The sequence below is a fragment of the Cupressus sempervirens genome, chromosome 2, assembly GCF_028749045.1.
Source record: "Cupressus sempervirens isolate cs-2001-9-10 chromosome 2, ASM2874904v1, whole genome shotgun sequence".
NCBI classification, from domain to species: Eukaryota; Viridiplantae; Streptophyta; class Pinopsida; order Cupressales; family Cupressaceae; genus Cupressus; species Cupressus sempervirens.
The window spans coordinates 631,268,485-631,296,150 of NC_143119.1; the positions used below are offsets into that span (position 1 = coordinate 631,268,485).

The following is a 27,666-nucleotide window of genomic DNA, read 5'->3' on the forward strand; positions in this document are numbered from 1 at the left end:
TGTAAGAAACAAGAATGTCATATTCAATGAGAAAGTGTTGTACAAATATTTGTTGCAGCAACATGAGAAGAAAGAAGATGATTATGTAGTGTTGGATGATACTCCAAAAGATGATGTTCCATTCATTCCTCATGATGTGCAACAACGGCAACAACAAATACCACACACACCAGTGAATGTTAGATAGTCAACAAGGCAAATTAGACCTCTAGAAAGATTTTCTCCCTCTTTGTATTTTATTTTATTAACAGATGTTGGTGAACCTAAATGTTATGATGAAGTTGTGCAGGTGGATACTAAGATTTAGTGGCAGTCTACAATGAAAGATGAAATGGACTCTTTGTTGAAGAATAACACATTGGATTTATGAAAGTTGCCTACTGGTACAAGAGCTCTATAGAATAAGTGGGTTTACAGGTTAAAAGAAGAGGATGGAGGTAAGAAAAGATTTAAAGCCAGGTTAGTTGTAAAAGGATTTGCACAGAAAAAGGGCATTGATTTTGATGAGATATTTTCTCATGTTGTTAAAATGACTCCTATTCGTACTATTTTAAGTATTGTGGCTACTAAAGATTTGCATTTAGAGCAATTTGATGTTAAAACAACCTTCCTTCATGGTGATTTGGATGAAGAGATATATATGGCTTAGCCATAGGGATTTTCGGTCAAAGGTAAGAAGAACTTAGTGTACAAATTGAAGAAAATTTTATATGGCTTGAAGCAAGCACCTCGGCAATGGTTCCTGAAATTTGACAATTTTATGTATGAGCATGGATATAGTAGGTGTCATTCAGATCATTGTGTTTATTTTAAGATGTTGGATGATGATAGCTACATTATATTATTTTTATATGTTGATGATATGCTTGTAGTTGGGTCTAACATGGATCACATTAAGGGACTGAAATGCTAGTTAGCACATGCATTTTCTATGAAGGGTTTGGGGGCAACAAAACAAATCCTTGGTATGAAGATTTGAAAAGATAGGAAGAACAAAAAATTGACACTATCTCAAGTTGATTATGTTGAGAAAGTGTTGCAATGTTTCTCTATGGAGAATGCTAAAGATGTCAGCACCCCTTTACCTGGTCATTTGAAGTTGACTAAAGACATGTGTCCCAAGATGCAAGAAGAGGAGGATAAGATATCCAAGGTACCCTATGCTTCAGCTATAGGAAGCATGATGTATGTTATGGTATGTACAAGGCTAGATATTGCACATGCAGTGGGAGTCGTTAGCAAATATATGAGTCATCCAGGAATTAAGCATTGGAATGTAGTAAAATGGATTCTCAGATATTTGAGAGGAACATCCAGTAAGTGTTTACACTTTGGGGGCTATACTACTGAGTTATAGGGCTATGTTGACTCAGATTTGGCAGGAGATATTGATACCAAGCGGAGTACTACAAGTTATGTATTTACTGTTGGTGGGGCAGCGGTGGGCTGTGTTTTTAGGTTACCGAAGGTTAATGCTTTGTCCACTATAGAGGTAGAGTATGTTGCTGCTATAGAGGCAGCCAAGGAGATGATATGGATTCATTTCTTCTTGGAAGAATCGGGACACCCTCAGAGGGATGATTATTTTTTTATAGATAGTCAGAGTGCCATTCATCTTGCAAAGAATTCAGCTCTACATTCAAATACTAAACACATTCAATTGCAGTGCCATTTCATTTGGTCAATTTGGATGATGGATAGTTAAAGATAGATAAGATACATATAGATGACAATGCAATAGATATTTTTACAAAGGTAGTGACAAGGGAGAAGCTTAATTCCTCTTCAGCTTTAGTTGATCTTCTAGACTAAACAAGAATACAAGAACAACAAAGTCCAAGGGGGTTTGATCCAGTGGGAGCCTCATGGAGTAGTGGCATAGCTACAAGATCAATCTCCAAGTGGGAGATTGTTGTCTAGTGTGGAGTATGATCAATCCCCAAGTGGGAGATTGTTAGTTTGTGGTGACTAATTAGGGAAGTATTGTACATACTTCATAAATTCTTTGGGGTTTAGGGCATCGCCCCCAAAAAAAATTGGTACTATTAGTTGATTCACCACTAAAGTTTGGGCTAATATTCATCAATTTATGGCCAATACATTGTAACCCTAAAGTGGAAAAAATACTTTTATAAAAGGGCTTAGGGTTAGGGATTGTTTGATAGTGATTGATACGAAAATTGGTTCTTGCGATGGTATTGAGTTGTAAGGGACTATGGATTGTAATTAGGTTGTAATCACTCGATCGTAATAATATTGGACTTGTTGTTTGGTGGACGTAGCCCAAGGGTTGGATGAACCATGTTAAATCTTGGTATCTTATGTTCTTTTCTGTGTGATCTATTATTTTCAAATATTATTTATATTTGCATGCAATTGTTATTTTTGTCTATGGTTTAATCCTAACACCTTACAACCCTGAGTTTCCAATCAACTCCTTGTGACTGAGTGGTTGTTTGAATCACTAGAGGGCCGCATGTAGAAAATAGTTAGATTGTTTCAAATTTCCATTTCATTAAATGCAAACAATCATCAAATAGAGGTCATTGCAAATTCCATCAACATGGTGTTCGTAAAGAGCTCAAGCATATAGAAAAGCATTTTCATTGACGCAAATGAGTGAGAAGTATGGGTAAGTTGTGTGAAAATGCTAAATTGAAGGCACTTCACTTCATCCTATGGAATATATTAACAATTGAGTGTTAGAAGCCACAAACGAAGGATGAATACAAAATGAGTAGTAAGCTTTAGCCCTACAACTGCTTGACTTCAATTCTTCCCCTATGATTCATATAAAGTTATTCGGGTGCATTTGGAGGGCACTCATTCAATGGGTTTCATCAACCCTTTTCCCTCTCCCAAGAGCTGTCATTGCCAAGTTAGTAGTTTTTCAAACAGAGCAATGTTACGTTACCATTTTGTGATCTTTTTGACTTGAGCTAACTAGTGTAAATTAGGGCAATTCACGTTAAAGATTATGTGTATCATGAAGCAAGGAGGAATTGATTAGTTACAATGGTTGGTGGTCTGTATTACAAATGTGAGGATGAGGTACTATTTTTTCAGGACATGTGTGCTCACAAAAACAAAAAGGCATGAACACATGTAATTTCATGTTTTAGAGCTTACAAATCAAGGACACTAACATCCATTCACACATTCAATTTCTAAATAATGGTGTGATCACATATAACACTACTTTCTAGAAGGAGCTCCATTTCATTTAGCCCAACGATAAAGAAATGTGGAAAGCATTTAGGGGTTTTTATCTCAAATTGGTCTTGTTGGGGTTATTTTTTGTATTTTTATACCAAAGCACTCACAACACAAGTGTCTAAAGCTTTATGCTTTATGGGAAAAGAGACATATTTTGGGTGGGCCTCAATCTAGTTGGAGCATCACTAAAGAAATTTTGACCAGTCACGTACACGATAAGAGGATGATGTGGTCAATGGACCAACCGGACATCAACACGTGGCGACCCGAGCAATCAGTGATAGAGCGACAAGTGGCACAAATTTTGAGAAAAATGGGTGAATGAGAAGATATCATGTGGCACACATCTTGAGGTGGGACTAGTGGTTGTGCAGTCAAAAGTTAAGTTTAAGGTTAACAGCTGGCAATTTTGACTGCATGACTCACAATTTCACGCGATCAGCGATTAGACTGGCAATTTCATGATGGTAGTTTCAATCACACGAATTGTAGTTAATTGCATGGTTTGTGGTTAAGAAAGAAATTAAATGCTAGTGTTTTTTACCATGCGACTAGCCACTAGTGGTTAGTCACATGGTCGTTGGAGTTAACTTGTAGTTGAGGTTTGAGGTAGTGAGAGCATGACACATGGCACCAGGCCCGCAAGTGGATGAGGTGGTAAATTTTGATGAATGAGATGATGACACATGGTGGAGGCACCAAGTGAATGGTGATGCCATCGGTGACTAAGCAAACGTCAGCCAATTAGGTAGCGCTATGTGGAAAGGTTCAATCAACCAAGTTTGACCTGAATTAGAAAATGGGAAAATTTTGCAAAGTGCCAAAAAAAAATTTATTCATTTCATGAATTTTCACATACAAGAATTTTAAATTAAAACTTGATTTTATATTAAAGTTTCAACTTTAGCATAATTAAAATATTTGCAAGAATCAGGGTTGTGAACCAGTTTTCAACCTACAACTTTAAATGGCTGTCCTGGGCATTTCTTTGAGGCCAACATAGGCTTATCATATATTGTCAAAAATCTCTCAATGTCTACTTTTCATATATGCCATCAAATTCTATACAAGTATTAGTGGTAAGCAACAATGAACAATTTTTTCGGAGGTGCTCTTTTCCAATTGCATTCTGGTGTGAGCAGATCAAATTCAGTTTGTGGCTAAACGGTGAATTGGGTATGCGCCAAATTTGGAAAGATTCATTATGCCAATTTTATTATGCCTCCAAATTAGTTTGGTAAGGGTTTTGGAGTTTTTTCCAAAAAAATAGATATTTTATCAGAAAGAATCTTTTCTCATCATTCAAAGAGATATTTTCATATTTTGTTATTCAAGATGATGGGATTTGATCCAGTTTTCAATTGTAGGGAGAAGAGAGAGGATCGGCTTCAACAGATGGAAGAATTTCAAGTAGACAAATGGAATCATTAGATCAGATATGTGATTTCTTCCTCATCTATATCTTTCTTTCTTCTCTCATTGTATAGGGTTGCTTCTAGGCTTTTGGAAAGTTTTCCATAGTTGTGATACCACCAAGGTTGGAAGTTGTTGGTTCCAGACTATTGAGAAGAGCTCTAGTTGTGATTCCACCGTTCTCCTCAGCATTTCTCTCTTGTATGAACAACAACAATAAATATAGAGTACAGTTCTGATCTATTTTGTGTTTAATGAGTCTTTCATGTATCCTAAATGTACTTATTTCAAAGAAATGAATACAAAGAACAAAAAGCTATTTAGTTTCATTTTGAGTCTTGTCTCCGTCCTCTATTGTTTGCAAACTTTTGTGATCTATGGACAGAGAACATAGGTCCAATTGCATTTTTTTTTGAGTTGTATATCTTAATGTGTTTTGTTTTTGGTTCAAAGAATCAAGTATATTCTTGATATATTTTGATAGGGTTGCAGATTTTATGAGAAGGATATCTGATAAGTATGGAGTTCAGTATAGACACTGATGTCTGATTCAAGAAGTGGTAGGATAGATTTGATATCTTGATGTATGAGATATATCATTGATATCTTAGATGTGTGTTGTGATTTATAGAATACCCAATGGATAGGGCACTGATCACTTACAAGATCAATTCAATTTATTGTTGGATATGTAGGGTTTTGTTGATTCAAAATCAAATAATCAACCATCCATTTTCCTTTCTATTTAGGAGCTGAAAGGATACCCTCACTCGGCTTGTGGATTTCATAGGTTTTGTAACTTGCTACTGCATACCTCTATTATTACATGAGTATAGGAGAAATAAGGGTTTAATCTGCTTTGTCTAGATTCATATGTATGCTTTGGAAATTGTTACTATATGAGTGAATCTAAAGGTTTACTCAACTAGGTTTTGTAGAGCCTAAAGCAGAAGGAGTTTAGCCTTATAGTTCGCCTGAGTTCTTGACAAATTGTGTTCATCATAGGATATAGTTGCCCTTATATGCAATCTTGTCTTGCCTACCTAGTATTTGAAATCATTGTTAAATTAGGAGCCAACATTCCTTATATTTTCTTCTACTATGGTGGAGAGTTTAAATAATTTGGTAAAGTGTTTTGTAGGTCGCTCCAAGGTTGAGGCACATAGTTTCCAAAATTTTACAATGATTATTGGATGCATAAAAAAGTTGAGGCACATAGTTTCCAAAATTTTACAATGATTATTGGATGCATAAAAATTAAAATAAGGTCTACTAAAAGATAAAATATTTGGAGGCATACCTTGTTCTGGATCTCATGGCCTCATTTGTGAAAAATAATAAAATATTATCCTTATCACATTCAACTAGCTTGAACTCTAGTAGAAATTGTTTTCACTCTACCATTTTACATCTACAATCTTTCTTCTTTTGCTTACAATGGAGACAAAATTATGCTAGCATTGCCTCCATTTCATTATGATTTTCCTTTACTTGAAGTATGTTTATATGGATGGTCATGTTATTTATGATATCTTTCTTTTTTTTTAAGAGGGGTAAACGCTTTGACCTGGAGCTATGAACCAGTGAGGCCACAAACGGGGGACCTCATCCCCATGAGATTTGAACCTTGATGGCAAGGATAACAACACAACAACTTAACCATCACAACATGCCACTATTGGCTATGATATCTTTCTTGAAGTGCTCCAATGCATGAGTTATTTTCATCCCTGAATCTCTATTAGATTTCTTACCCATACTAGCTTGATAACCTCTACCTTACTTCATGGTTGTCTAAGAGAAATTATGATATATATTCCTAATAATATCCCAAGGATATTGAATGATACCTCCCCCTCCCATCAATTCTAAAGCCTCTGTATATTTCTCATTAATTCCTACAAGGAATAGCATCCATCGGGACTCTTCACTAAGTGTATGATGTTGTGATTTCTATAAATTAAATAAGAACTTTCCTATATAATATTATAGGCTTCCATCCTCCTATTGCATCTTAAAGATATTTCTTCCTCTCATGTCCATGCCTCTATAGTTTTCTTTATACTTATCATGAAACTTTTCTTTCATCTCAACGCAAGTATCAAAAGTGTTTCTACCTAAGCTCATGAACCATCTTAGTGTGTATTTCAATGTAGTAGGAAGTAATTTGGGCTTTGAGCATTAGCAGTATAGTCATACCTTTTTCATAAGATATCAAAGTTAAACATAAAATTATTTGGGTCCATTCTTGTTAGCCAATAAAATATAGGAAAGATTGAGGAATGGAGGTTCTTGAGATTGTCAACTTCATTAGGTTAGTGATAAGAAATGGAAAGGATGGATGATTAGGTTGATTTTGGGAAATAATTCTTGCCCAATAAACTATAAGAGTGAGAAGATGCTCAACAATTAATTGAGGCAAAGGATCTTTGAAGGATGGTGAGCTAGTTAAATGGGCAAACAAATCAGTAAAAGAATTTATCTCAGATTTATCAGGTAGCTCAAAGGAGTTTTCTATACCCTTAATATTATTGCATATAGGGTTATGAATAGTCAACTTGTGGCTATCTTAATCCTTAATTAAGTCATGTTATCATTATTATATTATAATTTAGGTAGGTAGGTCGGCCTAGGTGTTATGAAGGGTTCTATCTATTCAACCTAGGCATAATTAGATAGATATAGGAGGTTGTGAGTCTTATTTCATTAGGATATTGTGAAGTGTGTTCTCATTGGAGATATTTCAAAGGATTTCCCCCCTGAAGTGGCCTATTAATCTCAGATATTATCAAGTATTTATATAATATTTCATATTATTTCTTCTTTTGTGCTAGACATTTCATTACAAGTGGTATCAGAGCATGATCTTGGCACCATAGCGATAAGATTTTTTCTCAACATTGGAGCGATTTTATGAAGAGCATAACTTTCGAATTTTAGCAAATTTTTCAAAGATTTTTAAAGGGTTTTTGAAGAATATATTAAAGAAGCTATAGTCCAAAATTTAGAGGAATTGGAGAAAATTTGAGGAAATTATTTCAGAATTACTATTTCTACATTATTTTTTGAGATCTTCATATCTCTCACATCCTGTCAAATTGGAATATAGCTTGTATTGGGTTTTTCAATACATGGTAGAGGAGCCTAAATTCAAAGCTTGGCAAAATTGAAAAACAAAAATAAGCAAGATATTCTCTCTCAAGGCAGCAAATTTGCTAAAAAAGTTTGCGATTTTTTCCAAGGATTTCTTGGCCCAAGTAAGTTACAGTAAAAAATAAATAAATTAGAGAATTTAAATTTAATTTGTGTGATTTATTTCAAAAATATTTGTTTCCATCATGACGAGGCCTCCAACAAGAGGCCAAAAAAATTATACCACACCGAGAAAATCCTCTGATCAAGATTGGGAAGCAAAAAAGGATAGTAAGCCCAATGAGGAACTTAGTAAGTTCAAGGAAGAGGTTAAGAAGGATATGTGTGACCTACGAGGAAATATATCAAATATACGAAGCATGTTAAGCACCTATATGAATGAAACAAGGAAGGAGCTCTCAAGCAATCAAGGTGAAACCTGCAAGTCGACTAATAATGACACAAAATTTATTAATCCTACGGGATCAAATGGAGAAATTTTTTGAAATACATCAAATCCCATATGGGCAAAAGGTTATGATGGATTCCTTATATCTAGAACTAGATCAATTCATTTGGTATTGTTGGTTTTGTACTCATAGGAGGAAAAAGGGTCTCACTATATCATGGTCAATTTTTATAGAACTCCAAGCACAATATAGTAATAGTGTGATAGAAAACTTCTCTAGCCAACTTGCTAAGCTTCAACAAACAAGATCAGTTAAAGATTACATTCAACAATTCCAAAATCTATCCTTAAGAGTGGATTCAATTACAGAGGAGAACTTGAATGATTTATTCTTGGGTGGTCTCAAGGATCACATTCAACATGAGGTACACATGTTTTGTCCCAGTTCAGTAAATGAGTCTTTTATATTGGCACGTAGGGTAAAGGAGAAGTTCTTGATTTCTAGAAAGCAAGGGGCTAATGTGACAAGAGATAAAGGATATTCAACACCTTATCTTCCTCAACCTACTAGGTTGAATCCACAAAAAATTGAGGAGAAAAGAGCAAAAGGGTTGTGTTTCAATTGTGATAGCAAATATAGTCAAGGACATAAATGCAGTGAAAAGAAATTGTTATGTATTGAAGGTCCAAGTGAGGAAGAAGAGGATGAGCCCATATTAGAGGACGACAGGGAGTCATGTGAGGAATCACATGATTCTCAACCAATCATTTCTTGTCAAGCATTTTTAGGTTTCAGTGCACCAAAAACTCTCAAGGTAGTGGGTTTCTTAAAGAAGCAGAAAGTAATAGTGTTGATTGACTCAAGTAGTACTCATAATTTCATCAACAAAAAGTTGGCAACTCTTCTAAATTATTTTATATATCCAGCAATAGAGTTTCAGGTTTTGATTGTAGATGGGGGCACAATTAGTTGTTTAGGAAAGTGTCATAGCATCAAATCATCCATGGAAGATTATCAACTTGATACCCCATTGTATGTGATATCCATGGGTGCAGCAGATATTGTTTTGGAAGCACAATGGCTTACTACATTGGGAACAATTGAGATGAACTTCCAAGAACTATTCATGTGATTTCAATCACAAGGAAAGGTAGTGGAGCTAAGGGGATTGAAGGCAAAATCCCCACAGATGGTAAGTTCTCATCAAATGCAAAAACTTCTTAAGAAAGGTGTGGATGGATTTGTGGCTCAGCTATGTTCATTAGAAGTCTCTCAATCTAATGCTCTTACTCATCTAGATTTAAAAGGAATAATTGATCATCACTTAGTGATTCTTAGAGATATGCCTAAAGGACTTCCTCCTAAGAGGGATCATGACCATGCCATACAACTAGTTCTAGGGAGTCAGCCACCAAACATTAGGCCTTATAGGTACCCACACATACAAAAAAGTGAGATAGAAAAAAATGTTGAGGAAATGCTAGAGGTAGGAATTATCAGGCATAGCCAAAGTGCTTACTCCTCACTTGTTGTGTTGGTGCGTAAGAAGGATGAAACTTGGTGCATGTGTCCAGGTGCTCAACAAGTACACCATTAAAGATGAGTTTCCTATTCTAGTCATTGATGATCTTCTAGATGAATTAAATGGAGCTGTGTATTTTACCAAGTTAGATCTTAGATCAAGTTATCACCAAATTCATATTAAGGAGGAAGATATTTGTAAGAGCATTTCGAACTCATGAAGGTCGTTGTGAATTTTTGGCAATGTCATTCGGTCTCACCAATGCACCATCTACATTCCAAAGTTTGATGAATTCCACTTTTAAGAAGTTCTTGAGAAAGTTTGTGTTAGTGTTTTTTGATGATATATTAATTTATAGCAAGATTTAGGAAGAACATTTGCAGCATGTAGATCAAGCATTACAATTACTCGAAGATCATCAACTTTATGCTAAGCCATCCAAGTGTGCTTTTGGTCTTAAGGAGGTGGAGTATTTGGGACACATAGTTTCACATGGAGTAAAGGTGGATCCTAACAAAATTAAAGCTATCACGGAATAGCCTATTCTGAAAACTATTAAGAAGTTGAGGGGTTTCTTGGGATTGACAGGATACTATAGAAGACATGAAGAATTATGGTTGTATAGTAGCACCCCTTACAACTCTATTGAAGAAGGATTATTTTCATTGGAATAAATCTGCTAATGTATCATTTGAGCAATTGAAGAAGGCTATGTGTATAACTCCAATGCTTGCCACTCTAGACTTCACCAAGGAACTCATTGTGGAATGTGATGCTTTTGGAAATGGGATAGGAGTAGTTCTCATGCAAGAAAGTTGACCAATTTCTTTTGAGAGTCATCAATTAAAAGGTAAAAATCAACTCAAACCTATTTACGAGAAGAAAATGTTAGCAATCCTTCATGCAGTTAAAAAATGGAGGCCTTATTTAATGGGTCAACAATTCAAGGTTAAGACAGATCATGATAGCCTAAAATATTTTTTGGAACAAAGACTATCATCAGAAGAGCAACAAAAATGGGTCACTAAGATGTTGGAATATGACTTTGAAATTGTATACAAGAAAGGGAAGGAAAATATTGTGGCCAATGCACTTTCCAGGAAGGATGAAAAAGATTAAGACTTATTGTGTGCCCTTTCAATAGTACAAGAAAATTGGGTGGTAGAAGCCAAAGAAGAGTGGAAAAATGATGTTGCAACAAGTAATCTCATCCAGCAAATAAAAAGTGACCCTAGTAGTTTAGATAAGTTTTGTTTAAAGGGGGATATTCTTTGGTATAAATAGTGCTTGTATCTCTGCAAGAATTCCACTCTTAAACACAAGATTCTCAAAGAATTACATGAGTCTCCAATTGGTGGTCATTTGAGATTTTTGAAGACATATCATAGGGTCAAGCAAGATTTTTTTTGGGAAGGGCTAAAAGGTGATGTTCAAAAGTTTGTGGCTGAATATTTGGTTTGTCAAAGAAATAAGGGGAAACAATTAAGACACCAAGTCTCTTGCAGCCTTTATCTATTCCTAGCCAACATTGGGAAGAGGTATCCATGGACTTCATCACAAGGCTCCCCAAATCTAAAGGTCATAATGTCATCATGGTAGTAGTTGATCACCTCACTAAATATACACATTTTATTGCACTATCACATTCTTTTACAAAAAGTATAGTGGCAAAAGTTATCTTGGAGAATATCCAAAAGCTACATGGTACACCTAAGGTTATTGTTAGTGATCGTGATCCTATCTTTACTAGTCACTTTTTTAAAGATTTATTCTTATGTTTGGGTACTCAATTGGCTCATAGTTCTTCATACCATTCGCAATCAGATGGGCAAACTAAGGTGGTTAATAAATGTTTGGAAGGATATCTACGTTGTTTCACTCTAGAAAAACAATCTCAATAGGTAGATTGGCTACCTCTTGCAGAATGGTGGTACAATACTTCTTTTCATAGCTCATAAAAAATGTCTCCATTTTTGGCACTTCATGGATATCATCCTCCTTCTATCACATCATCATTAAAATTGTCACCAAGAGTTCAAGCAGTAGAGGATCACTTGCTTCATCAACAATAGGTACTTTCAGGACCCATGGAGAATTTAGCTATGGCACAAGATCGAATGAAACAAGTGAACCAACATCGTAGTGAAAGAAATTTTGAAGTTGGGGAGTGTGTCTTCTTGAGATTGCAACCTTATAAACAAATCTCAATGAAGCAACAAAAAAAGAATAATAAGTTGTCTCTGAGATATTATGGACCATACCAAATCATGCAAAAGATTGGTAGTGTTGCCTACAAGCTTGAGTTGCCACCAACAACAAAGATACATCCAGTTTTTCATGTTTCTTGTTTGAAGACGGTAATTGGGTAGAATATTCCTACTCAAACAGTACTACCAGAACTTGATGAAAAAGGAAGAATAATTTTGGAACTAGAGTGCATTTTTCAAACACGTACGAAGAAGCTGAGGAACAAAACCTTGACTCAATATCTTATCCAATGGAAGAATTTACTATTTGAAGAGGCCACATGGGAGGATGAGGAATTCATTCAAAAGAATCCACACTTGGTTAGCATTGAAGACAATACTTCTTTCAAGAGAGGGGGCATGCTACGCCCTTAAAATTATTGTATATAGGGTTATGAATAGTCAACTTGTGGCTATCTTAATCCTTAATTAAGTCATGTTATCATTATTATATTATAATTTGGGTAGGTAGGTCAGCCTAGGTGTTATGAAGGGTTGTGTCTATTTAACCTAAGCATAATTAGGTCAATATAGGAGGTCGTGAGTCTTATTTCATCAGGATATTGTGAAGTGTGTTCTCATTGGAGATATTTGGAGGATTGCCCCCTCGAAGTGGCCTATTAATCTCAGCAATTATCAAGTATTTATATAATATTTCATATTATTTCTTTTTTTGTGCTAATTATTTCATTGTAGAGTTAGTGTTCACATTTTAGGTCATTCAAAATGAATCTTCCAAAAGAATCTCTTCTTCTACCCTTATGCATATAGTTCTCTAGTCAATGCCCATTATACTCATTTAACAAACTAAAAATATTGATGGGACTTCTGATCATTTAAGTCTTAGGCAAGAAAAAAATGAGAGAGAAAATGAAATAATTCAAATTCTACGACTTCAATAAGATTCCAATTTGACACTATCCAAAAAAATGGTGGACTTGTATAATGGTTCAATAACTACGTTTATAAAAGCATGACATAAGTACTAGACTTCCATTACTAAGCAATTATTTCTTCATTGTGAAGAAGAATTTCAATGTCAAGCCAAATATGTGAAACTTGAAATGGTGTAGTGTTGTATGTGTACAAAGAAGTAAATAAAGTCACACCTACTCTAAAGAAAAGAAAACAATTGTTGGAAAGTGAAGTACTATAAAGAAAATAGCATTAAAACTAAACATGCATCAATAGCTAATCTTAGTGGAAGAACTAACAAATGAACAGTCTTTAGTGAACAGATAAGGAACTACTTTGTTCTACCTTAGTTGCAAGAACAATCACATAAATAAAATCTAGTAGTCATAAAAGTAGACAGTTGTCAGGACTGAATCTAACTACTACATAGAAAATTACCTACTTGAACACAAGGGATGTGATCCTCCTAAAGTGGGCCCCCTTGAGTGATTTTTCCAAAATTTAAATTAGATATAAGAGATTAACGCAACATTTCATTCATTGTGAACTTGTTACAACATAGCAGCAAATAAGATTGCATTTCTTTAAAGTGGTAAATTAGAAACAAAATTGAAAAAAATAGAATTTCTAACCTTTAAGAGGAATAGCTATGTATTATTTATCTGAGGAAATCTTAACTACTTTTAACTACTTAGTAGTTCACTTCCAACAAGCTAGGAGGGCACAACTTCATTGAAAGCATGACAAAGGACAGGAAGTTGGGCATGGACAAAAATTAGTAACTCAATCTTGCTCTAGAGAAAATCTAGCACAACAAACCCTCTTATATTTACTCAACTAACAAAGACACAAGTATTGAATAGAGAGTTACTACTTCCACAAGATATGGAAGTCCTTAATCATTTGACTTCATCAATGATCAAGCAATTGGAAAGAGTTTCTTCCACTTTCTAAGCTTCACTCATAATTGCAACATGATGATAGTGTGCACAAAACATTTGCATCTTCATGGTCACTTCAGTATAACATTTATTCAATTGCATGCAACATTAATATAGATATATCACATAGTAGATTAATATTAACAAAAAGATTTCAAGGATAAGTTTATGTATAGTGCTTAACAAATAAGGAAACATTATGAAAATTGTCAGAAAACATGTCCTAAACCCTTAATAATAGTAGTATAACTTTTAGAAAGTTTAATAAAAATGAGCTATAAATTAGGTGTGTCAATCATCACACATTGTAGGTGGCTTAATCTCTTGTCTTATCTTTATGGATTCATTCCTGAGCCAAAGTCACAGTGGAAAAATTTGGATTGGGGAGATGAGAATAATCATATCAAAGTATTTATTGGTAGTGGCATCAGCTCTTGTGTTTCCTATTAGATCTACCCCGGGTTCATAGGTAATCAATGACCACGCATAGTTTGGACACCTATTTGGCAGCATTTTGGAGATTTACTTATTCTTCCATTCCCAATTGGTCTTTTTTTAGATCGTCACATAAAATTGGTGTTGATAATATGCTCTCTTATGATAATACCTTAAAGGAGATTGGATATTGTGCAACACTTGATAGTTGTAATGATTTACAGACTCTGCTTACAACTCCTACTTCTCCAGTTAAGATCACACAATCATCTTTTGTTGGTGGTTCCAATGATTCATTGCAAGAGGTATTTATTTGTCTTCTTGGTTGGGATTCCTATTTTCCATTCCCAAATGATCTTGTTTGGGATTGTCTCCTTCCTATTAGTGTTCATAATATTCTCTCTTATCATAATACCTTAAAGGACATTGTATATTTTACGACACTTGAGAGTTGTAATAATTCATAGACTCCACCTACAACTCCTACTTCTTCGGTTAAGATCATACATTCATCTTTTGTTGGTGATTCTAGTGATTCATTGCAAGAGACATTTATTTGTCTTCTTGGTTTGGGTTCCTATTCTCCAAAGCCTCATTGTTTGTGGAATGTCAACTTTAGATTTGGAAGACATATTTAAGAGGATTCATTTTTTCTTTGATGACAACTTCATGACAATTGGAGAATCGTCTACACCATCTTTAGAGATTGGTATCCATGAATCTCTTCCTTCACTTAATATGTCACTTTGTTCAGTTCAATTTAATCATGCTTATGTGATGGCTTCTTCAAGCACAGAGAATCTCATCCAGTTCTCAAAGGAAACTCTTGTATTTGATGATGGTTGTGGTAATAACACTATCACTTTATCTTTGTCTTTAGAGCTTGTTCACACCAAGTTTCCATCGGTTACCTTTTTTTCACCTTTTCCAATGATAGGGTGTGTTTTTAATTGGTTCATGGCATATTCATCGTACAATTACATGGCAAAATATGAGCATATTTTTAAGGCATTGTCATCGTACTACATTTGGATTTCACTTCCTAGTTCCTATCCAAGATAGGAAACATTCTTGCATTTGTACCCTATCTATCTTCTTCCCAAGGAGAGAAATGTTGTTTGTAGGCATTGGACTATGTTTTTCCTTCAAGCACTTGCCATTTTAGCAAGAGATTGTTCATTATTGAGGGGCAATGTTGTCTCATTTCCTTCTTATGGAGGGATACTTGATTATATATGTATAATGTGTTGTAGTAACCCTTGAGGGATATGTAGTCCATGCATCTTGTTTGTTTTCAATTCTTTTGGAGAAGAGATTTGCCCCTCCCTTTCTATGATTTAAGAGAGCTTTGTTGTGCTACATTTACATATCGTGCATAGGTACCTAACATTGCCTAGTAGTTAGGACCCATCTTGTATTGTGAACTTAAGTTTGCATTTCTTTAAATTGCATGTGGCGGGGGGCAAGGGGGTGGAGTGGAGTGGTTAGTGTATTTAATTATTCACCTCATTACACCTTGCTTAAGTTTATTTTGGATAATGCACACAATGGTTTGCAATTGAGGCACTTAGTAGTTTGTACATAATGTAGGAGAGGTTTAAGTTTTGTCTCTACATTTAGTGCAGTTTAGTGCAATTATCACTTTCTCATCCTCCACATGATGCACATACTTTATTGCACAAAAAAGGATGAATCACCTTTGGTGGGTGTGGTTCCACCTTGTGTGAGTGATAACTTCTCTTTATCATGATCTCTTATTATCTTGACTATAGAAACAAGCACATCTATCATAAATGAATCCATTAATTATGTTATTGTAATTCAATTCATTATTGCATCATTGATAAGAGTACAACTTGTTCATATTATCTCTTTCTTTTGTTTTATGTATTAGCTTCTATTCCTAAGTTGTCAACATTATATGCTAATTCTTACAGAGGCCTATACAAGCATTCATACGAGATTATGTACCATGTCATTAAGCATGATAAAACACTTACATAATGTAAAAACTTGTATGGTGTGCTCAATATTTTAAATTTTTGACCAAACACTAGTAGCTTTACAACATATAAAACATGGAGATTCCACAAGGCACCCCAACATAATTCTCCTCGCCAACATCAAATTAAATGTTAGCTTGTGCAACTAAAAAAGACTACCCCAAACTACAAAGAGCAATAGCTCATTCTTGAGTAACTCCATACCTAACTTTCATAACTAAAGAATGCAAAATATTTATCCTACCACAACATGAAAGACAATTTAATATACAATTGTAAAGCTCAAATAAGTAAAGATGTGCACCTCTTTCCATGGATGACATGCATACATTCCTTATCAAAAATGATCTTTGTCAACCTCAATAAGCCATTGGCCTTTGTGATCCACAAATATTCAATTTCATTCAAATGAAAACACACAAGGATGTTGGTGTGGGTTCTCTTTTCAAGGAGCGATAAATGATTTCATCACAAATGCCCTATCCCTTTTGACCAAGTAAAGTTCACTCCCCTCACAACGTATTTGTGAGTTTACAACCACTTAGTCATGCAACTTAAGGAGCAACACTAAAAGTTCAAACCTTGCAACATGATAACTTTTTGTTGACACCACTTTCACAATGCCCTCCCAAGGCATTCGACAAAGACAACTTTCTATTTGTACCTTTACACAAGAACACCGAGTGATCAAATTTGCATCTCACATGGTTAATCATGCACTAATAGTAAACACACCATAAAGTCAAATCTTTCAACATGACAATAACTTTTCGTTGACACCACTTCTACAATACCATGTGTAATAAGAAACCTACTAGTCGCATTTTCACCCTCCCAAAGCATTCAACATACGAAACTTTCTATTTGCACCTCTATGCAATGAGAACGCCTATTGATCAAGTTCACAACTCACAGTTTAATCAAAGCACCATTAGGGTAAAACACTTTAAATTCGTTCATATCTTTCAACATAACTCTTTGTTAGAAACCACTTTCACTCTTTGTTAGAAACCACTTTCATAAAAATATGTTCAATAAGAACACGTACTAGTCATATTACGTACTAGTCATGTTTGCACCCTGCCAAGATATTCAACATGGTATAGAAACACTACCGGTCAAGTTTGCACCTCACAAGCATGCTTGCACCTATAATATTAATACTCCTGTCCAACATTTAAAATGTAAAATATTGCACAAAAATTAAGAAACACTCCACGTGCTCTTCAAGAAATGTCCCAAGAGACGGTGGAGCCCGTGTTTAGACAAGAAAATAACACTTCTCCTTTAGTCAAGAGTCAATAAAGTAAAACTGATTGGTATATAAACAAGTTCATTGAAGTTTAAACACACAGCAATAAAAGCCATTTATGTTTTCTCGAGTGGAACAAGCAAGCATATAAGAAGAAAGTATTCAGGCAAACATACATATAATAAAAAAGTCTAAACGCATGATTCCGTCATCTATGGACATTCTTAATGATACTGTACAATCCATCTAAATATTCAGCCTACAAAAGTAACACAATTGTGAACGTGGGAGGCTCTAATTGTATCCTTAGCACAATGCACAATGCACTCGTGATTAAGAGCTCTTTGCTACCTATGGACTATGTTTAGTGATTGATGCCTTTGTAAATGTCTCTTTCATTTTCATCTGTGTACAACAATTTCACATGTTACTATGGTATGTTCATTTATTATGTATTAAATCAAACTAGGTGTAGGCTCGGTATGGATTAATTTCCATATATTCTCCAATCAAAGCTAACAGCAAAAGGGGTCGTAGCTTTTCAGGCACCAGTAATTATTTGTGCATTCTAAACCTGATGAATACAACAGCTTTGTTTGCTAGTTACTGAGTTTGTTACAAATCAATGCCGCTTTGAGTCTGTATTCTCTATTCCCCGTTGACTGTCCCATAAATTTCACGTAGTAGTTAGGCAGATATATATCTCAAATATTTTGTAGATCCATCCATAGATCATTTTGAGCTCGGTACAAGTCATGTAATAATGTGAACAACACCTGGTCCGGAACATAATATAGACCCACATCCAATGTTATTTACTACAAAGAAAACAAATGATGTCTAAATGTACCAATGATTTGCCATGAAGACACTAACCTGAAGTAAACCAAAAGGGTTCTGTTAGAGATAAAATAGACAATCAAATAAACATCTATATTTAGGTAAAAAACTGCTCCACTAGTAATAATCATATTAAGATGATATCCAAAAGTAAATGCATGACTCCAGTATTATTGCATTTGATCAGAAGAATCACCAGATGCAAGTGTCTCAATTGACTGAAATGCTTGGGGCCCTGAAGTGTAGGACAGCAACAACCATTCTGAAACACCATCATTAAGCCAGTTATTTGATGAAATTTAATGAACAAAATAAATTGGTAGATTAATGGTAGCTCCGCTTTAAAATTAAATCACTCTCAAAAGTTTAGGCAAAAAACATATTTGATATGATAGGTTACATGTAACGACAACCAGCCATAGCACCATAGTTGCCTCAGACCTGTATAAAATACTGGAAAATAGGCAGAGGTTAACTTAAATTTTTCCAAGAAACAAGGTGAAAGTGGATAAAAGCATTACAAGGGGCTACCATTATTTTTATCCTAAGGCATCAAAGCCTGAAATGGCTAGCTCTTTCTATTTACATAGCTCCAAGATCAACAAAAAAAGGCAGCGATCTTAAAACATGTGGAAGTATGATAATGCAGCATCTCTTACAAGCTGTAACACTTGATTTTCCATTTGAGATGAATTTCAGTCAGTATGTGTTTTTTAATGCTACAAGCTATGTTACCTCGTTTCAGAGATAGGGTGGAGCAGGGCAGGGGGATTCATTTTGGAAATAGGGGCAGCTACTTAATATACAGAAATTCAAATAAGCATGCACAATGACAAAGAGACTACAAAGACAGAGGGGAGTTGTATTTTCTAAATTTAAAATATAGAAAATTTAGAACATTCAAACTATTCCATTTGTCAAATTGCAAAAGCCCTGTCCCATCCCATCCCCACATCCCCGGGATGTTTCAATAAAAGCAACAACCCCAGTTTGTCTGGGGACATAGGCTACAAGCTTACAGTGAGAACCTTCCCTAAAACAAGATAAGAACTTCATCAGAAGAAATATCTAAGGAAACATGGTAATATCAATAAATAAATTATTGAAAATATAAAAATACACAGTTGAAAAATTCAGTAAGTATATTTTGAATATAAAGCCTACATTTCAATTAATTATCCGTTGTTTTATAAAAAGTACCACATTCAGTTATTGAAGATACCTGATAGGCTCCAAACAGGAAGAAATCGGGCCTCCATTCCAGTTGTCATGTAACCACTAGCAAGCAAACATGACAAGAATATATACCGACTTTAAACAAGTCCAATGCATAACATTGTTTTCTTAGGTAGAATCAAATCAATTAAATATCTGATTTCCTTCAAGGTAGAATGTTTCAGATTCCTTGAAATGAAGAATGACACTTCTCTGTAGGAACTAGGATACTTCTCAACAGTATAGGATAGAAATGCAGCCAAATATACCCTTACCCTTTTATTTTTCAATTTATCTCTTTTACCTTCAAATTCACAGCACCTACCAACATTGGAATTGGTTTTTTATAAAAGAGGCTACGTAATAACTACTTCTGTCCCATAACATTAACTATTTACTCACCCGCAAATATCTTGAAAATTGTACAAATATAGGCATTGAAAAGAAACAATAGGACAGGCTCCCCAAGATGAATTACTAGACTACACGATTTTAAATTTTGAAGGGATCTGAAGTTTAAACATAGCAGCCAGGAGACATGTTGTACCAGAGACTACAGCAACATTTTGAAACAGTGCAAATGTACATGTGTACAGTATTACCTATATAGCCTTTTGAACATTGAGACTAACAGATAGGAACTGGGAGTTCTGATATGCTGAAACCCCAAATTTCCTGGTGACTGATGCTTGAAACCAAAGAAAACATGCAAGAAACACAAACTTGTGAATCCATGTACCCACCAAGAGACATCTTAAAAAATTAAAAATTGTCAACTTGGATCCCAAAATATTTACTGGCTGGCCTGCTGTGTCCATTAATTAGCTTGATAGTTCAATCAATGCAAAGTGTACCTTCTTTAAGGTTGTAGTTAGTTTTCTCTTAAAAAATATCAGGAAAGGGCCAAGTTAGCACCAATGTCATACGATAAACACACATGCTTCTATCAAGACTGCACACCCTACATTTCCAACTTCAATAGAAACTAATCTAACCAACCAATCCATTACAAATAAACTACTCCAAGAATAAAATTTAAGGCCTTAATTTGAAGATAATCATGGTACATGATCACGACACTTTACAGAAACAGCATTTGAAAACTTCAACAAAACAGCTTCTGAAACCAAAATCAAGTAGTCGCTTACAATTTGTAAACAAGTAGCCGAATATTCATACAAATGCTGCATGGAGCATTTCCACAATGTCACAAATAGCATCAGCATTGAATATCTAAACCTATATACCCTTCTAATTGCAAGTTAAGCACAATTAATGTAGCTTAACTTTGAAGCCATCATGTTGAGATAACACCTCAGTTGAATCTGAAAAAGAGGACAGTATATATGCCAGCATCTCAAACACGAGCCCTTTTACTGCAATTTGGACATTTATACTGCTTAATATGTTCTGCTCTTGCAGGTGTCATCCTCACACATCGTCCATGGTACCATTTCTCACAATGGTCACAAAATATCCAAAACTCTTCAGGATCTCCAGAGGTTCCACAAGCTGGACAGGCTGCTTCACCATGTTCCTCGTCATCATCTTCGTCAGGTGTGTCATCCTCAGCCTTAGGTGGCAATCTTGATGCTTTTGTGTGCGACTCAGAAACATGTTGCTGAATACCATAAACAATTTATATAACTGGGGCATTAGTATTTTAGAAAGCAACTACATTGGCCAAACATTAAACATTATTATCAAAAGCCTACAAGATCATAACTTGGAAAATAAAAAGGAAATAACATAGCTACACTTCATGCAGTTCTGCACATCTGTCTGCTATAAAATGTCACACGTACTCACCATTTTCGCATTAGGCTTGCTTTTAGTGCTACTGTTATTTGTTATACTCGATTTCTCTTTCGCTTGCTTCTTTGAAGTCCCACTCACTACCTCAAATATAGTTGGAAGTTCATTGATCAGGTTAAAAAGACGCTTCCTGTCATCAGCCCAAATTTACTCCAATAAATTCCAGTTACAAACCTTGATCAAAGATGCAGAGATGCTTTATTTCAAGGGCAACACAGATGCTGCACAAAATGTCCTAACTCCAAAACTTAGGATGCAGGGACAAGTGAGATGGGAAGACCACCCTTTCATGAGAATACAACAATACGCTTACTAAAGACAAAATGTATTGAAATTTGTTCAAGATCTTCTGTGCTTTTAACATTAAAAGACATTGTAACTCGAATGATTATAGGTGTAGGACACACAAATAATGCATGCGAATATAAATTTAATCAACCATTTCTCCAAAATGACAGACTATATTCAAGTCATACACAGTGACAAATGTGGACACAACTTTGGAATTGCATTGTGTTTAACAAAAATTCTGTGTATCAAGCCATGTCTTCTATTTCAGTAACTGCACACTCATTTTTGGACAAAGCTATAAAATTAATTATTGACAGAAATTTTAAGCAAATAGGTTGGTTCCCTGTTTAAAATTGGCAAGTACACCATATAATTTAATTCCAGTATATTTACGATCAGAAGAAGATGCAATCCAATTCTATCAATATCAATGTTATTGCTGGAGGTAAATCAAGTGCCTGTCATTACCATCCAAAGTAATACAAGTCAACATCATAGACTTGTATGAGGATCCATTTTCAACATCACACTATCCATGGTCCTTGTGGGGATAACATTATAACAAAACAGCTGTACAAAGTTGGGTTGTGTGCTAGACACAGCTAACCAAAGACAAAATTGGGCTCTCGGCATTTATATCATTTACATTCAAACCTCAATAGAGAGAACCATTTTTTTAATCAGATTTTTTAGCTAAAATGCAAATGTCCTAAATAGTGTTCCCCCACTGTAAGAAAAACATAACGCACCTATCATGTAAACTGGAGAGGAAAAACCTCTTTATCCAGCCATGTTGACATCTTTTACAATTGTTGGCATTAGATATTCACAAGTCTATATCAGTGGTAGAACGCTCTTATGAGATAACCATGTAACAAATTTCTACTTTTTTAACAATTGTTATGGTTCTCCATCTGCATTCTATATGTATTTAGGCATTGACTTGTATTCTGTTTGGTCATAATTCAATTGAATATTGTTGGGTTTCTAATAATTGCTGCTGATGCACAAGTAATATAATAAACACTTAGCAGAAATATTTGTTCCACGTGTTATAATGCACTTCCACTACCTTAATGACAAAGGTAAATTATTAGATTTCAGCAATTCCCAACTACCACTTATCACTGTCAAAATTCTGACTTCAGCAATTCCCAACCACTACTTATCACTGTCAAAATTCTGACTCCTTGTGCTTCCTGCAATTTTTTATTCCTTCCAACAACCCCCTAAGCCCTTAATGGATTGTTTGCAACTTTTTCGATCATCTTGTGTTGTTGGCCATAATATGTCTTTACATTACTGACTTACCGTGTTTATAAAAGCAGTCTGTTATATTCATGGCAACTGGAAGGAAAGACATAAAAACTATGCTGGGAATTTTTACCATATAGCTAAAATCTGCATCATATATCCTCATACTTATGTTCAGACACAAATCTCAGTTCAGAAATATCCTATATGTGAAATGATGAAAAATCACGGGTAGATATTCTTCGAAGTTGGGTAATATAAAAGAAATTTTTTGTATAACACATTTGTAATGCAATTATCCCAAACATTATTTGGTGACGTATATTTTTCAATTTCAATAGATTATAGCAAGCAACTATCCCTCAAAAACTTATTACAACTCTTATGACTTCTGCAGTTCTTGATACCTTCCCATTTACCCCTAGGATCCATCTATTTATTCTTTTCTTGTGCTTCCTGCAATATTTTATGCCTTCCACCAACCCCCTAAGCCCTTCATGTATTGTTTGCAACTTTTTCAAACAGCTTGTGTTGTTGTCCATAAGATGTCTTTATATTACTGCCTTACCGTGCTTACAAAAACATTATGTTATATTCATGTCCCTAGGATCCCCATGAAGTGCAAACAACTTTCTCCTAGTTGTTGCTGCTCTCTCACAACTTTGAGACAAACCATTTCTGGCCAAAGCTGACTAACAAGTTTGACATTTATTTCATACTTGGACCGTCCAACTCACTTATTGGGTCTTGACCCTTTTCTCACCTTACCAATTTTTAAGAAAAAAAGGCATTCAACAGACTAAGAATTCTATATTAATAATACAATAAACACCATTACAGCAACCAGGAAACAACAGAAACAAGGAGACATTCAAACAGATTCTTGGGCCAATGTGTATTCACATGATCATACCTTACAATTTCTTAGAGAGGAGATATTTTATGCTGGGAAAGCTAAAACTAAAGTAATCTGGAATCAGCAGAAACTAGTGGGAGACACTAGGGACACAAAAGCTAATATTTGAATATCATGCTGAGCTGTGCAAAGAGATGAGGGATTTGGTAAATGTTTCTAAAGTGATTGTGCCATTCACATGATGACCAGTGAGCAAGTTACAAAACAGAAGAAAAACAACCCCAACAAATTAGGCAGCGGACAATCAAAATTAGTCCTGGTGGTAATGGATAATCCACCAAACATATATATCAGAAAATTACATGTATAATTGAAAAAGTCTCGGCAAAAGCATTAAAAATATTATTAGACCATGATGAGCCAGCCATGCACAAGTGGAAAACTTATTACAACATGCCGACGAAAGAATTAAATGAAACAAAACCCACTTTCTATTACAGTGTCTTTAGGACATGAAATTCTAATGCAGCTTGAATTACAGGCTTAGTTATCAATTTTGAATTCTCCAAGAATGGGTTACAGAGAATGTTGCAAGTACAACATATTTGAAGACACAAGTTTCAATCCGCAGCAGCTATAGCAAATCAAATAACAAAACTTACGCTGTAAAGGTAAAAAATTGGATCATTAGAATGATAATCTGCCCTAAAATAGAAATTCAGAAAACTTCATGTCTAATCAAAAAAGTCCCAAAACAAGCAGAAATATGTTACTAGAAAAGATTATGAGGAACAAGACATGCATAATGAGATAACTTATTATAACACATAAAACAGTTAAATAAACATATTCCAGCTTTTTTCCACATGTTTTTGTTCAAAAATTCCGAAGGAACTCGAAGTAAAGTTATCATATTGGGCAATATATCTAAAAGAAAGGATTGTGGAGAAAAATGCAAGTATGAAGTATTGGCTGACATGAATCACAATCTTCGGCAAGCTATGGGAAGTCAGACAATTCAAATTATACTGCAAAGCAAAAGATTGGAATATATATTGCAATATTTAAACGCATGTAAAGATTGAATACAAAGAAGAAAAACATGTAAACGATACTATAGGTAGCCAAAAAGGTGCAGTACAAGTGATAAAGATGGCAATGACTGTATGTTTATTAAATATTTTTACAGCCCTAGAGACTCAGAGAAGCAACAATAAGGATTTGACTGACCCACAACTAGAGCCTAGCATGTCAAAGCATTTGCTATTCCTAGGAGTGTTGCATTAAAGAAAAACAAATCTAATACAACAATTAAAAAGTTGACCAATTCAAAAAGAAACACACCTTTCGTTTTTGTCAAACCCAAACCGCGCACCAAAATAATAGGCAACTGCAAGTAACCATGAATCACTGTGAACTGCCACCAAAGCCAGCCAATCCTTATCCTGCATGCCATCTCTTGCAAAGTTGATACCCAGAGCAGGCTCGGGAAGTTCAGGTGGCACCTCCTCAGCGGGTAAATTTACTTCCCACTCTTCACTTGGGAGACCATATAGACAAAGGTTCTCCTTTTCTGAAAATGATGCATCACAATGTTGTTAAAAATGGTGAAAACATGAAATTTAATAATACCCATGTAAAACATAATCAAATTAACTGCATTAGTAGTCTTGCCACGCTTAAATAACTTACAAATCAAATACATCGAAATGTCTCAACCATTGGTAATAACTAGACTAAAAGCTGCACATTCACAAATGTTGAATATGTGTAAGGTCTTAAGATTGCCGTTAGACAAATTACCTAATGACAACGAAGGAGATGTTAAAAGATTTGATGAAACGAAGGAGACAATAAGGCAAGAAGAGAAAAATGGCAAATTGACAGAAAAGGAAGTTTACAAAGGCGGTCACTAAATCAGGAAACTAATAACAAGAAATCTAGAACTTACAAAGAATCTAATGAAACAAGAAAAACTAAAAGGTAAGAAACAATATGCATAGAAAATCTCCTAAAAACTCATATAATATTGAAGATAACCCCAACTCCGCTCCTTGAAGGTTGTGAGAATTCAAAATATTAATAATACATAATTATAAGATAAGCTCTAGCAACGAAGACACTGATAATATCATTGACCGTGATTGTGGCTTGGCTTGGAAAGCACGATACTACCCAGAATAGTTAAACAACACGTCTATCCATCTCCAAATATACATTCGACGGCCAAAGGATAGTACGCAATACGCTTAGTGAGATCTACAGGAACCGGGAAACTGTTCACTGATACAAAGACAACAAACAGAGAATTATGTGCGTGGGGGTATACAAGAGACCAACTATATATAACCTATATTTCTGGTGCTTCATAATGGCAATATTTCCAAAAACCCAACATTGTAGACTTGGGTATTAAAACATTTAACTGGTTCCGAAACAAACCAATTTTATTTTTTTCACACATACGCCCATGTGCAGACAAAGCCTAGCAAAAGTCAGAGCCAGAATGATAAACTCTATAACTTTCCAAACCAATGACACATTTACGCGTCTTTTCGACTGAAAGGACTTAAAAAACCCATGAAACAGCAATAGATGGGTTTGGCATTATGGGCCCAAATTGACGATCCATGTTCCTGTTTTCTCAATGTTACTCTAAACCGCATAGGGATTTAATCCATATTTAGTACAAGCTACACAGCGCAAGTAGGTTAACATTACACTCAAAATAAAAATGGAGAACGAGATACAAGTAAACACCCATATGATTCGGGTTATAATATAAAAATGACCCGATAAAAATTGCATGAATCTCAGAAAACGATACGAGATAAAATTACAAACTGACCTGGATCGCACTTCTGGTAAAAATCCGAAACCTCTGCAGGGGCAAACCGAAACGGATGGTGAGCAAGCCAACAGTCAACAGAAAGAAAAAACAGAGAATTAGTGCTAATATCAACGTTACCAGTGGTGAGGGCCTTGATGAGTCCAGCTCGGCGGCCCTTGAAATCCTTGAACACATCATCCACAGAGCGAGGGCTCAAACCACCCTCCATTTTTCGCAAGAATTGTAACACTTACAAAGTTCAGATAGTGTCAGGAGGACAAATGGAGCAGGAAAAGCATTCCGCACGCAGATATACAGAGGATGGGGGGAATAGGAGCGAAAAGAGAGTTTATTACTGAGGGAGGGAAACTTTAGCCTCTCAATATGATTCAGCCCTCAATTCATGTGACCACCGCTAACGGCTTGACAACACAATTCGATTATCCAATTCCGTTTATTCGATTTTCAGTCCCGCCATGCATATCGATCTGCCTCAGCTTGGCTCGCAAACATCGCCCTCTTATTTCATTAAATCTTAAAAACACAAAAAATTAAGAGAGTGAAAATGGTCTCCTTACACTTAGAGATGTTTTTGTTCTATTTAATATATTTTTATTTCCTTTTTATATGTAGGAGATATCTTAGAAGTCACTTGTGTGAGTTAGATATTACAAATTTAGGTGTTTTATTTTTTAAAATAATGATTAATTAGGGTTTTAAAAATGGACAAGGTTAGATAGATAGATGGATGATTTTTATTGTCTATCAGGCTAAACATAGTCTGTGGAACAACCTTCTGACTAAACCAACTTTAACAATTCAATTTTTCTGTGCAAGTCGATGATGAGTCCAACTAACTTCTCAGTGTTCTCTTGGTTGAATAAGTTGCGCCAAGAGTTGTGACACAATATCCACAAATTTTAACCTGATATCCTTATACCTTCACATTCTAACATAAAGTGTTGCTCGATTTTCACCTTTCCAAAGTTGCAAAGTGTGCAAACTCTTTCTTCCCAATACTCTTTTAGCCTCTTACATCACTCAATTAACATGTAGTTGATGTCGATATAATGTAAAAGT

At 35.0% G+C, this 27,666-nt stretch overlaps 1 protein-coding gene across 1 annotated transcript; it reads right to left on the reverse strand.

Annotated features, from left to right (window-relative positions):
• Positions 1 to 20,635: 20,635 nt before the first annotated feature.
• Positions 20,636 to 26,983, reverse strand: LOC149574951 (PHD finger protein ALFIN-LIKE 4-like). The gene is made up of 5 exons (XM_089814796.1): positions 26,725 to 26,983; positions 26,605 to 26,637; positions 25,101 to 25,329; positions 21,350 to 21,485; positions 20,636 to 21,161 (listed from the first exon to the last, which is right to left on the reverse strand). Exons 1-5 carry the CDS (start codon positions 26,813 to 26,815, stop codon positions 20,898 to 20,900), a joined length of 753 nt encoding a protein of 250 aa, XP_089670922.1. The 5' UTR covers positions 26,816 to 26,983; the 3' UTR covers positions 20,636 to 20,897.
• Positions 26,984 to 27,666: the final 683 nt, after the last annotated feature.